The following is a 15,976-nucleotide window of genomic DNA, read 5'->3' as shown; positions in this document are numbered from 1 at the left end:
CAAGTATTTCTTTTCTCTTCCACTAGTTTTAATAATTAAAGCTGCTCCTGGATTCAGTTAGCTCTAAAAATAAATAATTTAAATTACTTTTCTATACATATCTATTGATTGATGGCAACGCATAGATTTAAATTTAACACCTTTCACATCTATTCACCAGGTAAGTTAAGTTTATTTTTTCTTCCCTTGAGAGCTCACCTCTTTCTTTTAAAAAATGTGACTGGTTTCTGAGAAGAGTTTGATGGTAATGATATGCCTTTGGACTCAGGGGTAGGCAGAAGAAACCCCAGCTCTGCTGCTTCCCTTCTGAAGGTTATGCAGCAAAGCAGAGCCATTTTTAATGAGTGTTAAGAACTGCATACATATACCCAAGGGAAGGGGAGAGAGAAAGTGAAATATACCAGTGTGGTGAGAAGACCAGATAAGGTCTTGGCAAATCCAACTCTGTAGGTGGACCATAGAAATAAGTATAAATCTTGGAAGCAGCGGTTAAAATAGGCTGTTGTACATAAATTAGAGGTGGCTGGTGTGTAGTTTCCCCCTTCCCCAAATCAGATATTCACTTAGGTGGAATCGACTGTATCTTATTACACAACATATAGAAAAAAAAACATACGTGGAACAGTGAGGTGTGTAGATGTATCACCAACATATAATGACTACCAACAATACAACACTCAGAGAGAGAAACAAGTATTAGGAAAATGGTTTAATATTGGAGACAGAAGCAAAAAACTGCATCACACAATAACATACGTTACAAAAATAAGTTTGACTGTTTCAACTACACGGTTATGTTCACAATGAGGACAGAAGAATCAGAAAAAACTTTGATCTAAACAGCAAAAAAGCAAACCCCTAAAGTTTTAACTAATACATTTATCCACTTAAAGTGACTGAGTACTTCTAAATCTAATTACCTTATTGTGTAACTGCACAATACAGAATAAAAAGTGAAACTTACCGCTGTATTTTAAGACAAAATTCTAATGCTAGATATAAGCAAAGGGAAAAAAGAAATCAAGCCAAAGTTTTTAATTCTCAAAAGAAAAGCAACTTTCTTTCTATCAACCAGAAATCAAACTTGAAATCAGTCATTGTCAGGGGGCCCACTAGAGTAAGCCACAAAAATTTCCATTTTTTTTTTAATCTCCAGTATAAAAAGTTCCACTGGTACAAAATGCATAAGTACAATCAGTTGTAGAAATAGGAAAGCCTGCGTATTTTTTTTTGGCTCAAATTCCATCAAACAACAAAATCCAAATGCATCAATAAAACAGAAACAATACTCAAATGGTCTTACAGTTTTCCACTAGGTTGCATTAACTTTGGCTTTTCTCAGACAATATTTAAAAACTATTTTGTAATTCTAAACAAAATGATATTATTAATCTACAAACAACAATTCTCACAGCACAAAAAAACACAAATACATTTTTTTGTATGACATTATTCAAAAAGGTAATGAAACTACAGGTTTTTTTAAAATTTTATTTCTTCTTGTTAATTAGCACTTAAGATAATAAAAACAGAAACAGTAAAATGAGTCCAGAGTAGCACAAGCCAAAGAACTATAACCCCTATGGTGAAAGAAAGATGAACTTGTTACGCCTTTGAGGACTGCCATTTGATCGCAATTCTCTAATTTAGTTTAAAAATGACTATTGTCTACACTTGATTTTTAAAAAAGCAGTTTCCCTGTGTGTTTGTTTTATCTTCTGGCACAGGCCCTTCGCACCCTTGCAGCTTTTTCCTTTTGATATTAAGAGAGAAAGTGAAGAAAAGGACAACTTGTCTTTGAGGAGGGTTATCTTTTTAGCAATGAAACATGCCCCCCCCCCTCCAAAAAAAAGACTCTCCCTGTAACAGACAGTCTGTCTTGGTTGCCTGCAGAATAAACACTCAGCTCTAAGTGCCCACCCTGAGCTTCTTGTCAGTGCACTCAGCTCCCCTGGGGGAGATGCAGGCAGTGGGAGGAGGGCACTGGAGCGCTTCTGGCTTCAGTGAAGAAATGGGAAAAAATGGTTTAAGATTTCTGTATACTTGCTAAGAGGTTCTAAATGAGACAGTCTAGGAAATTCAAATGGTGTTGTCTTGTGTTCTTATGGATGTATCTGTGTACCACCATATTATCATCTACACGAGAGAGACAAGTGCGATAACCTCTGTTATTCAGCTGTTTGCTGCAGGAAGTACAAAATAGCCCTCGAAGGATGAAGGAAGGCCCCAGCAGTAGTAAACACGTGTGAGGATAATACAGATCATTTCATTGTAAGTGCATGTGCTATAAGAAGGAAACTTTTTTTTTTTTTTTTTTTTGCATCATTATTAGAGGCTAGTCCTTTCCATCCCAGGGCTATCACATCCACACACATATTAAACCAAACAGGGTGGTGAGCGGGAAAAGGAGGAAGGAAATGGAGCCAGCAGTTTCTGAACTCCATTAGAGAGACAAAGAAGCTTCCAGAAAGGCAGGAGTGTGTTTTGGGACTGTGGGGATGACTTTGGGGTTTGTCAGGACAGCAAGAGACCTGCTCACATGAAGTGAAAGTCAAAGAAATATGGCGCTTTAGAAAGTGGCAGCAGGAACGGGTGCTAGGTATTTGGTCAGTAACTGTGATGAACTGAGTTTGCCTTTGATGGTCAGTCCCCTTTAGATGCATTCAATTCAAAAGAAACAAAAAGGCAGGGAAAAGGATTGTCAACTTCTAACTCCAGACACCTGGCTTATTCAGAGGTATCCACTGCACAATGGCTGATAAGAAACATTAATTTGGGAATATGTAAGAAAACCAAAAATCCCTCAAAAGACTACCCCATCATCACAAAGCCATTTAACTGGAAGGTATATGAAATTATTCTAAACTGGAACATACCACTAACCTGATCTCAAAAGCATATTGAATTTAAGGTTTATTTAGGTGCTTGACTAGCTACTGTTCCCCTCAGAAGGTTTATCCAGTAACTCTTTTTAAAGTGTTATTTTTTTCCTTTCTTTTGGCTCTCAACCAAAGGATAAAGTAGTAGTAAAGACAGAAACAACTCAAAGATATATGCAGGAAAAAAATCCAAATTAGAAACACCCCAAAACAAATGAAAATGATGACAGCATAAAAAGTTAACATTCCAGATAGCGCTGGGTAGAAAGGGTTAAAAGTTCAAAACTTTCTCACCTTAGAGGTTTCCATATATCATGAAGAAAATACATTGTGAGGTTTCCGTCACAGCATTGATGTTCAGAGTGGTTAAAAAAGTGAGACATGGGCACTTATACAATGTCTTACAAAAAACATCATAGAGAAATAACAAACAATAACAATTTCAGGCAACAAGACCACAGGATAGCAAGTTAACAAACTTTTTAACCTCTTTTTTTTTGTTGTTTTTTGTTTTTTAAATATTAGGGATTTATACAAAACACATAATAAAATACCCATGTTATCAAATTACTTCTCACAAGAAACACACTGAAGCTCTAGGAAGGAAGTACCTTTGGAATTTGGCACTATATATTTTCACTTTTTTTCTTTAAAAGAAAAAAAAAATCACATTTTGCTGAACACAAACACATCTAAATAGTCCACAAAAAAAAAAAAAATGACATCAATGCTTTACAAGCCAACACAAAACTTACTCTGGAATAGGTTTTCTTTTTTCCCTCACATGAAATTTTTTGTAAGCAAACAACTTTTTTTTGAAATTCTTTTTTGTTTTAAGTAAACCAATTCTAAACTTGTCTTATCAACAAAGAACATTAAGACCATAAGACTTATGATGAAACCACAACTTAATTCACAGAAGCACCAACGTTAACACAGTTTACAGTAACCTTTCTCCTGTACATTGAAACAGTATAAAATATAGGTAATTTCATGTGCATTAAACCATGGATTGTCTAACTGTGAGTCAGTTCAGCAAAAGGTGACACAAATAGGTAGCATTTGCCCCAAAACAGGGTAAATATTTTTCTTATACTAATCTACAAAAAGTGGTTCTATATATATATCTTAATGAGAAAGTGAGCCACCTAAAATGGCCTTATCAAAAAACTTTACACTGCCTGAAAAATGTAAAAACTATTACAGACCTCTAGAGACTTAAAATCAGACAGTTTTTTTCTCAAACTGTTTTTGGAAGTAGTCTGTTAGAAACCAACATTCTGTGTCCCTGGACACATATTGCTATTGTTACCAGTGACCGGGAAGAATGCCAATCCCTGTATAATACTTTCAAGTCTGTTTTATGAAAAGAAAAGAAAAAAAAAGAAACATTTTTGCCACAGGTTTTTTCCTATTATTAATTTGTGTAATAATAATAAATTTCAGTCTTGCATGAATGCAGCAATGTTTTTCACATTGACTTCCCAGAATTCATAGCTAGATGAGGTCACATGCAAATTTCAAAGGTCAAACTAGATCAAAGGTCAGTAGGAGAACCAAATATGATGTGAGGTCAGAAAGACATCAGAAACAATGACGGGACGATGAAACTTTTTTTTTGAGACGCCACAGGGACATGCTAGGCAAACGGTGAACTAACGGGCATGAAGATGTCTAGGGAGAAAACAGGGAGAGTAAAAAGTTACACAGAATCTACGCAGCAGCAACAAAATCACTCTTCAGGGTGCAGGAGAAAAACTAATGCAAATTTTAGGTCATTAGGGAGTCTACGAGCCATCCACGTAATTTGCATTTCTTACACTCTTTATCCACAGCACAAAGGAACCCAAGAGAATCCATCCGGAGAGGGAGAGGGGATGGATTCTGGGCGTTTTGGGGTGAGGGGCTGGCAAAGGATGGGGAGAGGGTCCAGTTTCAACGAATGTAACAGATGGGGAAAGTCAGACGACTGAACTGTAAACTAGATAATGGCAGTTACGAACAAAATCATCAGACAGATACAGACACCGAGAGGATAAAGCATGGACTTGAGGCCTAGGGTTCAACGGTGAAAAAAAGCCCATTCCTAGAACGATTCCTCTAGAGACTACTTCAGAAGGATCTGGCTAGCACAGAGAGCTGCTCTTTAGGTACCCAATAAGTTAACAATAGGCAATAAATAACTTCCATTATTTCTGAGGCAGTAAAAATTTTGTACAAAAATAGAAATGCTTTTTTTACAAATAAAATTTACAGGCCTGTGGCTTTCTTTTTATGTAGTATTTATGTATTACTTATTTATTATTAAATTTATCTTTCAAGAAACATCAAGTATTTTCACTCATTTTTAATTTTTAAACCCTGTAGCTTTAAGAAACAGATCTCTAAATCTTTTTTTACATTAATCCTTTCTAAAAACTAAAATAAAACAATAACAAAATAGACAACCAGTGTAATAATCTGACCAATAAATGTCATGTTTCTTTGAACACTAAAATAAAATCCTACTTATTAAAACAAACCAAATGTAGTGGAAAGACATTTTGTATTGTTTTTAAGTGCTTCTCCTGGCTTTTCTCTCGCGCTAGGCCACCGCCTTACCCTCTATGAACAGCTGGCGCCCCTCTGCGGGGTGGGCGCGGGCAGGAGGGGCGAATTCTCCAGGCAGTGCTCTGGGGCACAGGGTGGGGGAGGGGGAGGGGGGTGGGTCTCAGAGTTAGAATTGCACGTTAGCCTTTGTTTGCCTTTTAAGTTGTTAAGATGTCATTTATTGTGTATGTGTTTTTCTTTAAAAAAAGCAAAAAACAAAAAACAAAAAAGGTAAAAGGAGATTCAAATCGCAAAACAAAGGAGAATACAGTGGTACAAGTGGAGGAGGAGTTTACTCGATAGAAACAAGGTAGCCAGAGTTTATGGCGAACTGGATAGGGGGCCCGGGAGGGGGTAATGGAGGCCTTATTGTAAAAATAACCGTCTCTCTTGGTAAAAGTTGGCAATGTGGTCCTCCTCTGCCTTTCCTGTTGAGCCCAGGCTGGCTCGTGGGACTTACCCTAAGAAAGCTAAAATAAGAGCAGGGAGCCTCTGGGGTTAGGATCAGTAAGGTTTGCTGTCGTTTTTGGAGCGCTTCAGCTGGACCTTCAAGCGTTTCATGCCAATCTGAAAGCCATTCATAGCCTGGATAGCAGCTTGCGCAGACACGGGATTGTCGTAGCTAACAAAACCTGGAAGACACAAGCGGAGGGAGGGCGGGAATCAAGATGGAGAGGCAGGGGAGCAAAGGAGGGTGGCTGCAGGTGCTAAGTGACACGTGCCCAGCCTGCGGTCTCGGGTCAGCTCTACTCAATTCACGGACTACAGGTCATGTTTTAGGGGCAACACTGGAAACATCCACTAAGAAGCAGTGGAGAAGCTGGCTGGACCGCTAACTTGCTATCATGAGAACAAAACCCCTCTGCAGAAGGCTAAAATCTCAAACATTGAGTCAATTTAGTCTGTTTACTGATTTCAGTCAAACCTGTTTGGGTTTAAAGTCCCTCAGAATCCCGAACCAGCCTCCAATACATCAGTAAGTGCTGCTCCTAGAAGCAGTGGTACAAATATTCTAGGTCTCCAAGGGCCCCCAGAGGCTCACATGCCCCAACCAGGTGAGGTTTAAAAGCAGGATAATTGAGGGAAGGGCTGCATAACCGGTATGCCGCCCAAGACCCTGACTGTTTCCATTCCAATTCTCCATGTATACAGGACGGGGTCAGTTGGTGAATTAACTTTAGCATAATTTGTACTTCATTTTTACCACTTGGAGCTGTTACTGAGAGGAACCTAGGGGCCCAGGGGAAATGCTGTGCCCGTTCTCCTTATCTCAACCTCCATTTTCAAAGCTCCGGTGAATTCAGCAGAATGGAAATTGCTACCTTGTATCCCCAGCTGTCCTGGAGAATAAACAGTCTAAACAGCTCAGGGCTTCACAGCCATCCTGACATACTTCCCACCACCTTTCTCTGTACCAACACTCAGACGCTTCTGACGACCACCCAGGCTCTGCCAAAACCCAGAAACAGAATTCTGATCACATAGTTTTGTTTCAGCACTGGGGGGCGGGGTTACATGCAAAAGTTTCTTAAGTGTTGTCCCTACTTACTTTTGTTGTTGAAAGGAAGTTACACTGATTGGATTTCAGCTCTGACCATCCACTGTTCAGAAGGTTTTATACCAAGTTCTCCATCTATCTATCTACTATTAAAGTATAAAGCTAAGGAGAACATTCCTTTACAAATTAGAGGAGGAAGAAAGGGACATAAATATACCTTTAGCAGAGTTCTCAGCTGATAAAAATAGGCATACAGTATAAGCAGAATAGCTTCTCATAGGCTGCCTGTATGCAAAATGGTGGTTTAAATTTTTATTAAATTTAAATTCCCAATAAATGTGATCTCGAATCTAAGATTTTTGCTGATTTTCTCCTTTCCTCCTACGTCTTATCCAGAGGTAGCAAGATGATTGAAGAATGGAAATGGGTCAAGGGCAAAGTGGATAACAAAACCTGGCCAAGAGCTTAGGATGAAGAATGGGGTACCACGTTATAACCAGCAAACCTGGGACCCCAAGAAGTTAGGCTGTCTCACCGAGACACCTACATATGGGATGTTACAGCTTTTTAATAAAAACTGAAAACATAGTGCATAACACTAAATACAGCTGTCTGATGCATTATTATGAACACAGTGGTTAAGTAGTTTGGGGGCTGATATAATCTCTTTTCAAGACGGTAAATATTTTCTCAAAATCAAACCATGAACTACAATCCTTTTTCTAATCTCCAAATAAGCTCAGGACATTGTTTAGCGATGAAGACTATAAACGTCTGGCTCGCAAGCCTTGTTCAGGGAAGCTCCCAATGGGGAGCCCTTACTGAGACATGCACACAGCCTATGTAACAACTTACTTTCCATTTCACTCTCTCGTGAACCATTACAAGGGCGTTTATATACCTGTAATGGGTTCAGGCTAACAGCCTTTCCACTTGGATAGAAACAGTGACTTGAAATGGCTGACACGCTAATTCCCCCAACAACAGAGGCTTCAGGCTTTCCTGGGTGACAGCACAGAAATCAGAAGGACGTTACGCGAATGGAGTTTCAGAAGCCAGAGCACTCTCTTCAGACTGGCCGCCCGTCGCCAGTGAGCCGGGCGCCAAGTCTGAGTTTGTGCCTCTGCAGGAGCCGTCCCCACCTTTCCTTTTCACCGTGCCCACTTCTATTCTCCTCTGCCCACATCTGTTCTACTTTATTTTGTTTTGTGCTACTGTTAGCACCTATGACCAATGTGAGTCGTTAAATCGGAGGAGTGATTAAAGCAAATGTTACATCTCAAACTGGGCCAGAACTTGCCAAGTTAGAAGTATATGCTCTGAACATTCTAGCCTCTAAACTACTTTGGGGAACACAAGGGTTCAAAAAATAAAACAAGAACTAGATTTAATGAATGTTCTCCTCCTCTGTAAAACATTAGGGCATGCAGTGAGCCTGCCATACTCTCTCAGGGAGCGAAAACGCCCCAGGGAGCCAGAGTCCAGGCTGCTTGAGGAAGGAGACCGTGACAGCTCGGGCCACCGAGGAGCTGGGATGTCCAGTGTTCTGAGAACACCTGCATCTCCTGCGCTCTCCACCCACTCAGGCAGCCACTGCAGATCCCAGCATCCCAGCACACCGCAGCACTTCATGTCACCATGAGCTAAACCAGCCACCGTCCCTGGGCTCCCGGAACTGCTATGTTGGGCGTGGCCTGAGCACACCCCTACTGTGAAGGTGTGTGCATCAATGAGTGTGTTTTTATGTACATCCAGATGCTGAACAATAAGCCCCCAGTACAATGTGCTGCCTACACCCACAGGGTCTGAGTCCTGGTGGACCTGGAAGGGTTTGTGGCAAAGTGTCTGCAGTGCCATTCTGTATCAGGAGTCTCAACTACACTACAGTCAGTAAACTCCTTCCATCCGGTGAAGCCTGTGGTTCAAACTGGGGGCCCAAAGAGACTGTTGCTGGTCAACTATGGAAGGTGATTAGTTATAGGCAGTAAGGCCCTTGAGTACAGCATAGAGCACTACCTACTATACGGGCATTTAATTTCCCAGATCTTTCCTTTCTCCCAGGTCTTTTCTGCCTTTTTGATGAGATGACTTGACCCAGTCTGCTTACATGGATCCAGACAACCTGGAACCACCACACACACGGAAGGCCCTGTCCCGGCATCTAAATGCTGACCATTACATTTGCCTTCCCATGACCCCTTGCTGGCCGCGCACTGTGCATTCTAGCTGGCTTCTCTCGCATACCAAAGCACTTGCTCAGATTGGTCTGTTTGTCAATGAAGACTTTAGCAGAGATAACATTTCCAAAAGGCATGAACATCTGCAGGATGTCCTGGTCTCCAAACTCCTGTGGAAGGTGGTAAATAAAGAGGTTTGCACCCTCTGGACCTAAAGAGGGGGAAAAAAAAAAACATCAGTGTAAGGTATTCTGCACTTCTCAGTTCCCAAAGCCCCTTCTCAGGAATGCTTTAACAACAGATGGGCTAAGCACGTGGCTTTCCCTCATACAGAGATGGATACAAGTCCAGTGCTGGTATGTCTTTTAGGACAGGAGTCGTCCTGCACATTTTCCTGACTTCCAAAGAGACACCGGTTAAGAATGGCTTCCTTTTCATCTATAAGCTGTGGGTCACATTTGCTTACTGCGCGTGAGCACGTATTTTCAGTCTTCCTGGGCGTGAAGGTGGCAGACGAGGGGTAGAGTCGGGGAGGAGAATAAAGGCGTGGGTTTTTCCCACGTGGCCTTGTTTTATAGTACGTAGTATATATTCTCTCTTGGATACAGTGTCCTGTGTACTCTAAGCAAATTGCAGCAATTTAGAAGTAATGAATATAGCAGTAATGCTGCTTGGATTTCTCAATCATTTACCTAATTATCCATCCAGTTCTGATTTGGCAGATCTCTTAACACACAGTCTAATAATCATCTTTCTTAGAAATGACTGGCAATGAGTCAAGGCAGGAAAAAGTAGGTGCTAGAGTTTCACAACTGTGATCGGAATGACACCACTGGGAATTAGCCTTGCAAACTGAGCACATGAGGTGCACAAGCTGGTCAGAGACTAAGCGAAGCCTGGTTCTTGGCTCTCCACCATAACTTCCAGAAATACAAGGAACGAGGACAGAGTAGGGGCGATCTTAGCTACACCAGACAGGACAGCACTCTTAAGTTCCTTTCCATTTCATTCTCCCATCTCTCTAGCCACCTGCAGAAGAACTAGCTGCAGCTTAAAGGAAGCAGAAAGGAGGGAATCCCAATGATTACAGCAGGTCATCACCTTCTAATATGTCACAGGCGAGAATGCTTTCCAGGTCAGAGGGTGCTTGGGGGAGTTGTAGGTCCTTCCCCAGATGGTTCTGGGGAGGCCCCAGGGCTGGATTCCTCTAGGATGTTCTGGGCATGGTGTCTGGGAGGGAAGGGAGCTCATAAAACTGGTGAAGTAGCCAAGCACCTGGTTCACGGGGCCTTGACTGACTCTCGCAGGAGAGGAACCAGGACTGCCTGCTCCACTGGGAAGCCCCAGGGGCTGGGGGGTGAGTGTCTGTCTGTATGGGCCGAAGAGAAGGAGAACTGGGGTAGAGAGAACTGGGGTATTTGTAAAAATAAAAGGGATAAACATCTTTGCAAAGAAAAGTCAAACCAAGTTTCTTTCCACACACACAAACACACAATCATAAAAGAAAAAAGTATTCTAATGAATGGGACTTTTCACAAGGAAATCTTCTTGAGGCAAATTTCTGAAGCCACAGAGATGAAGCATTTCTTTCTTATTTAAGTGTTAACGTGGCCACTTTAATTTTCCGTATTGCTCACAATTTCCAGGGGCATAGCCATGTTCCAGTGCAAGAGACACAGTTTGTATTTAAAGGGGCACAATTACAGGGTTAGGTCCCCAGATGTTTCTTTGTTTAAAAAAAAAAAAAAGACAACTCTTAAACAGTCAAAGCTTAATATGAATAGATGCAAAACCAAAACGCTGGAGGTGGGTGTTCTGAGGGCCACTATGCGTGTGCGTCCCCTGCAGTTTGTCTATCAGGCAGAGCTGGTACTGCCCATACTGGATATGCCTTCTGAATAGAAGGTCCAAATGCACAAGTGAGGATTAATGGGGCCCAATGGGAATTGTGAAGTCAGCTCACCTCCTGAAGCCTGGGGAGAAAATGCAATTTTAATGCACTGTGACAGATTACTGGCCATGCCTGGGTAGTCCTGGCCTTCTCGAATGCAGTGCATTCTGAACGTACCCAGGCCAGACAGGGGACTAAGAAAACAGGAAGAAGGTAAACCCAAGGAGGCTGTCTTTTTCCTCATCACCAAGAAATACTTGGATTTTGCAAACTGCCGAAGTCATTAACACTAAAATGAGAAAAAGGTGACTTGGTATGGAAAACCTCAATATTCAGTGAAGGAGGCTACTGCCATAGACAACACCAAGGGTAAAGAAACAGTTTTTTGGGGGTTCAACCTAGGTATCTTCCTTTTGTCTCCCTTCAGTAAAAACCTGCTGACTAACCACACATTCCTCAGGCCTCTAGTATACGCGACTAACTTGCTAGAGCTCGTTCAGTTGTATCATTGGTCCCAGCTGGCTGGGTGTTCACGTTCATATTTCTCATGGGGCACCTGATGTAGCAGAAAGCACTGGGGGTGTCTGTATCAGACCGCCAGTTGGGATCTGGAGGCTCTACCTAATGCTGTGTGTGTGACATGCCTCTTGCAAACACAGGGAGATGGGAAGGGTGTGAAAGAGCTCAGAGGATATTTAGGAATGGCAGGAAACGTGGTGAGCTTGCCTGAATTTAGATCTGTAGGGATGCCATAACCCTTCAGATTAGCTGAGGAGAATATTAAAACCATTTCTTTACAAGGCCAGACTGGTTCACTTTCCAGTCGGAAAATATATACCAGGGTACACGACTAAATACATCAAATTAACTCAACTTTCTTGATTAAAGAACAGAACTAAGGAGTAGAAAATCTAAAACTCTGTTTAGTAGTGGAATACATCATGGGGTCGTTCCTTTGCTTCTCAGTATGACCTGCCTTTTAAATTATGTTTTAGTTAAGCTAATGTTAAGATGGTTTAAATTTCTTAGCACAGGTTAACAGGGTGAGAAGAAGGTGATCAGAAGAGACATACGAGAAGATGGAAGATGATTTAAAAAGACCTGAACAACCTAAAACACCATCAAGCACTAACCCATGCTGCTGGTAGCTCACACACCTAAACGTACATGATCTGGAACGGGCAGTATTTATCTTGAACTATTTTACATTAATCCCAGAGGATTAATTATTGCACAAGCAGCGCCTAAAACTTAAAGGATAGAAATTTAGGGCAGTGAGCTGGTGTGAAGCAACTTCCGGGCCCGGACTTTCTCCTTAAGCTACTGACTTTCGAGTCTGCTGGTGACAGATGTTTTCTCAGTGACCCGGGTTATATGGTTTGCTGTGAGGCCCTGCTGGGTGAGGGAGAAGTGACCAACACTCTCTAAGACGCACGTGGGGGAACTGGCTTTTACGGTCTCTCCTGAGGATACGGTTATCTGACAGGATCCCTCCTACCACCCTCATTTGTCACCACGGTAGTCAGACCTCAGACACAGGGACCTCAATACAGGCTTTCCTTTGGGAAGCCGAGGTGCTTATGACATGGGATCTCCACACGCCTGGGGAAAACGCAGTTGTCTGAACAGTTGTGCAAGTTTTAAAAAAATCAACAATAACAGTCACAGCTGAGAGGAAAGAGAAAGTTGAAAGAATGAAACTCAGATTTTCAACTATCTTCCTTTTTTTGTTTTGTGGTACGCGGGCCTCTCACTGTTGTGGCCTCTCCCGTTGCAGAGCACAGGCTCTGGACGCGCAGGCTCAGCGGCCATGGCTCACGGGCCCAGCCGCTCTGTGGCATGTGGGATCCTCCCAGACCGGGGCACGAACCCACGTCCCCTGCATCGGCAGGCGGACTTTCAACCACTACGCCACCAGGGAAGCCCATGTTTTTGTTTTTTTAAAGAAAGATATTTTTCTGTTTATATGTAACAGCATTAAAAATGGAAGATAGGGCTTCCCTGGTGGCACAGTGGTTGGGAGTCCGCCTGCCGATGCAGGGGACACGGGCTCCGGGAAGATCCCACATGCTGCAGAGCGGCTGGGCCCGTGAGCCATGGCCGCTGAGCCTGCGCGTCCGGAGCCTGTGCTCCACAGCGGGAGAGGCCACAACAGTGAGAGGCCCGAGTACCGCAAAACAAAAAAAACCCAAAAAAACCCCAAAACACATGAGTATCTTTAAAGCTGTGTCCCTTTTACTATTTTCCCAACTTAAAAAGAAAAACCCTTCTATTTCTTATAGGACACCATGTTTAAAGTCAAAATATTCAGACAAAAACCAGTCTGGAACTATGGGGTGAGGATATAGGAGAAGGGAAAGAAATTTTAAAAACATCTTCAGCAAGTACTTCCCTTTTCTAACTTCTTTTCTTGTGTTCAAAACAAGTCAGAAAGAGAATAAATATCACAGTGCAGATTCTGCTTTAAAAGCAATTTCAATCAAGGAGGAAGGAGCAAAAAGGAGGAAAGAAAGAGACAAGCCCTCCCTACTGGGGCCAGCTCATTAACTGCTTTATAATTAGCCTTCATTTATTCTTAGCATTCACTTCCTGATGTTTATTTTGCCTTACCGGCAGAGAAGCAAGGCAATCAATCACTTATTTGCTTCTCCAGAAGACCCCTGATTAAACCGAGACTGAGTCAAACCTAAGAGTGGATTTTTTCATTAACCTGGAAACCATCGCGGACTAAGAGGTGAGCTCCACCATCACGGGGGACATGGACTGCGGGAAAGCTGGGCCGAGCCCACAGGGGGCTGCATCGACCCACCCCTTCCTCTAACGAGGAGTTTGTATGGAAGGGGAGAAATGAGAGGTGGCCCTGCTGATTCGGGAGAGGGTGCTCCCCGCAATTTTTTAATGGCAGCAATCACTAGGTAATTGCGTATGGCGCACAGAGGGTGAGGACTCCACCTGAACAGGGAGAGGAACAGTAAAGCTAAGTATGACAGGAAAGAAGACTGAAAGGGCCTGTCAGATTTCTTTACGAAAAACTAAACGAACATGAGTAGGAGAAATAAAACAACTGCTTTCTCTCAGGACAGTGGCTCGGTGGAAGTTCCTTGGAGCTCTGCTCTGGGGGCGAACGCTGCCCTCCGGCCCGGGCCCCAGGCACGTACCTTCCTTCTGGCTGCCGGCCGCGCTCTGCTGCTGCAGCAGGCTCTGGCTGTACAGCGTGGGCAGCGCCGCGGCCGCGTACTGCTGGATCCCTGAGTAGGCCTGGGTGAGGGCGTCCATGGTGCCCGCCGTGCCATTCGTCAAGCCCGTGGCGCCAAGTCCTCCATTCAGAGCCGCCATACCTGAGAGCATTTGAGCAACTTTACAAAAAACCCAACAATAGAGAAGAGAAACAGCACTTTTCATTAGTGCTTTCCAAAGGAAGTTAGAGAATCATTTGACACAAGTACGACAGCAAGTGCATGCAGCGAGCACACCAATTACACCAACAAGAACTTACAGACAAAACTATGAAGTGACAAATTGTAATAACGGCAGACACACAGACGACCACCGCAAGCCCCTGAGCAACGGTTAGCCTCACTCCCTAGGCCAGTGACGGAATTCACCAAGGCACTACAGAGAGCCAGTGCATCTGAGCTCCAGCAGTGCGCTGCTGGCAAGGGCTGGGGTTCTCTTTCTGAAGTAGAAGGCTTCTGCCGCTTAGAGCTTGAGAGCATGTAAAAAACCACTAGTGGCAGAGGCCTGCGACATCTGTACACTTAAGCCACTTACTGGGCTCTCTGAGGAGCCGTGGGATGGCCCCAGGGTTCGAGGGGGAAGGACAGGATTGAAACTGCTCTCCCTTAAGCTATCTGATGAGGAAATGGCAGAGAGCACGAGCTCTGTACTCAATAAACCAGTGAATCACCAGTTCCGCTGACCGGCTTCCTCAACAGCTGAAGGATGCTGTCAGGGACGAGGACCTTAGGGAGAGCCTCTCTGACGATGAAGAATTAAAGGCGCAGGAAAAATGTGGCTCCCTCCCCTCGGTGTAGCTAACTGAAGCTGCTTGTTCAGTATGAAAGGCTAGAAACAGGATGGGGCTGTTCTCAGCAGCAAACAGACGCACACACAGACACACACGCCTGAATATTAATCAGTGCCAGTGGAACTGGGGTTTCTGCCAATGAGAGCACCCCATGCCATGTTTTTCAGTCAACTGAAGTGACCCCATGTCTGAAAAGCTGGATCTTGGCTATTAACCCATGTGAACTGGATGACGGCCAGCACACTTTTTTGACTTTTTTCCTTGTCTCCTGGCTGCCCTTTTGCTCTATTATGATTGTTGACTGTGTCACTTTTTCCCTGAATATGAGTCAAAACAAGTAATACTTTATAGAGTGTGAACTTTTCTATAAACTCAGGAAATGGAAGAGGTGACATCATAATTGCCTTGAGTTCCCTTTATGATGAAGACTTTTTTTTTTAAAGATATGTTTATGGGAAGAACTTAGTGAAAACATTAATGAAAATCTTGAAAGAATTAGGGCTATTGATTAAGGATGTTAAAATAGCAAAGGTGGTTAATTGAAAAAAATTGTAAGTCTAATGAGAATAGAGGACAACTAAGAGAAGGGTGCTTAGAAATTATACAGAGGAATCAAATACCAGAATCACCTCAACACTCCCATCCATGTTTTTGCTTGCCTTCCGCAGGACAGAGGGGAGGGGGCAGTGAGCTACTTACTCCATCATGCTTCTGTTCTTCTGACACCTTCATCTCTTAGATTAAAAGGACTACACGTAACAAGATAGGATAGAGGGATCTCATGGAGCCTCAGGTCTGGTGTTCTCCCTGGGGGGCTTGAGGGGACAGAAATGGGCCTTGGGTGACGTTTGGGGGTGGGGCTGGAGTGTCAAGGAAAACCTGGGGGCCATGAACGTGGAAAAGCCAGCTTCCTGA

The 15,976-nt window shown here is 43.1% G+C and overlaps 1 protein-coding gene across 11 annotated transcripts in view; it reads right to left on the bottom strand.

The window, feature by feature from the left end:
- Positions 1-694: 694 nt before the first annotated feature.
- CELF2 (CUGBP Elav-like family member 2) overlaps positions 695-15,976 on the bottom strand; it is an 830,631-nt gene continuing 815,349 nt past the window's right edge. For 8 of the 11 annotated variants that reach the window (XM_067701074.1, XM_067701034.1, XM_067701064.1 and 5 more), the window contains 3 exons: positions 14,193-14,390; positions 9,211-9,354; positions 695-6,100 (listed from right to left, as the gene is read on the bottom strand). In XM_067701074.1, coding sequence (XP_067557175.1) covers positions 5,973-6,100; positions 9,211-9,354; positions 14,193-14,390 — 470 coding nt within the window. In that variant the 3' untranslated portion in view covers positions 695-5,972. The remainder of the gene's footprint in view (positions 6,101-9,210; positions 9,355-14,192; positions 14,391-15,976) is intronic. The other 3 variants (XM_067701025.1, XM_067701054.1, XM_067701016.1) reach the window with 2 other exon arrangements.

This window comes from Pseudorca crassidens, chromosome 1 (assembly GCF_039906515.1).
Source record: "Pseudorca crassidens isolate mPseCra1 chromosome 1, mPseCra1.hap1, whole genome shotgun sequence".
In the NCBI taxonomy this organism is placed as follows: domain Eukaryota; kingdom Metazoa; phylum Chordata; class Mammalia; order Artiodactyla; family Delphinidae; genus Pseudorca; species Pseudorca crassidens.
This window is presented reverse-complemented; position numbering and strand designations above follow the sequence as displayed.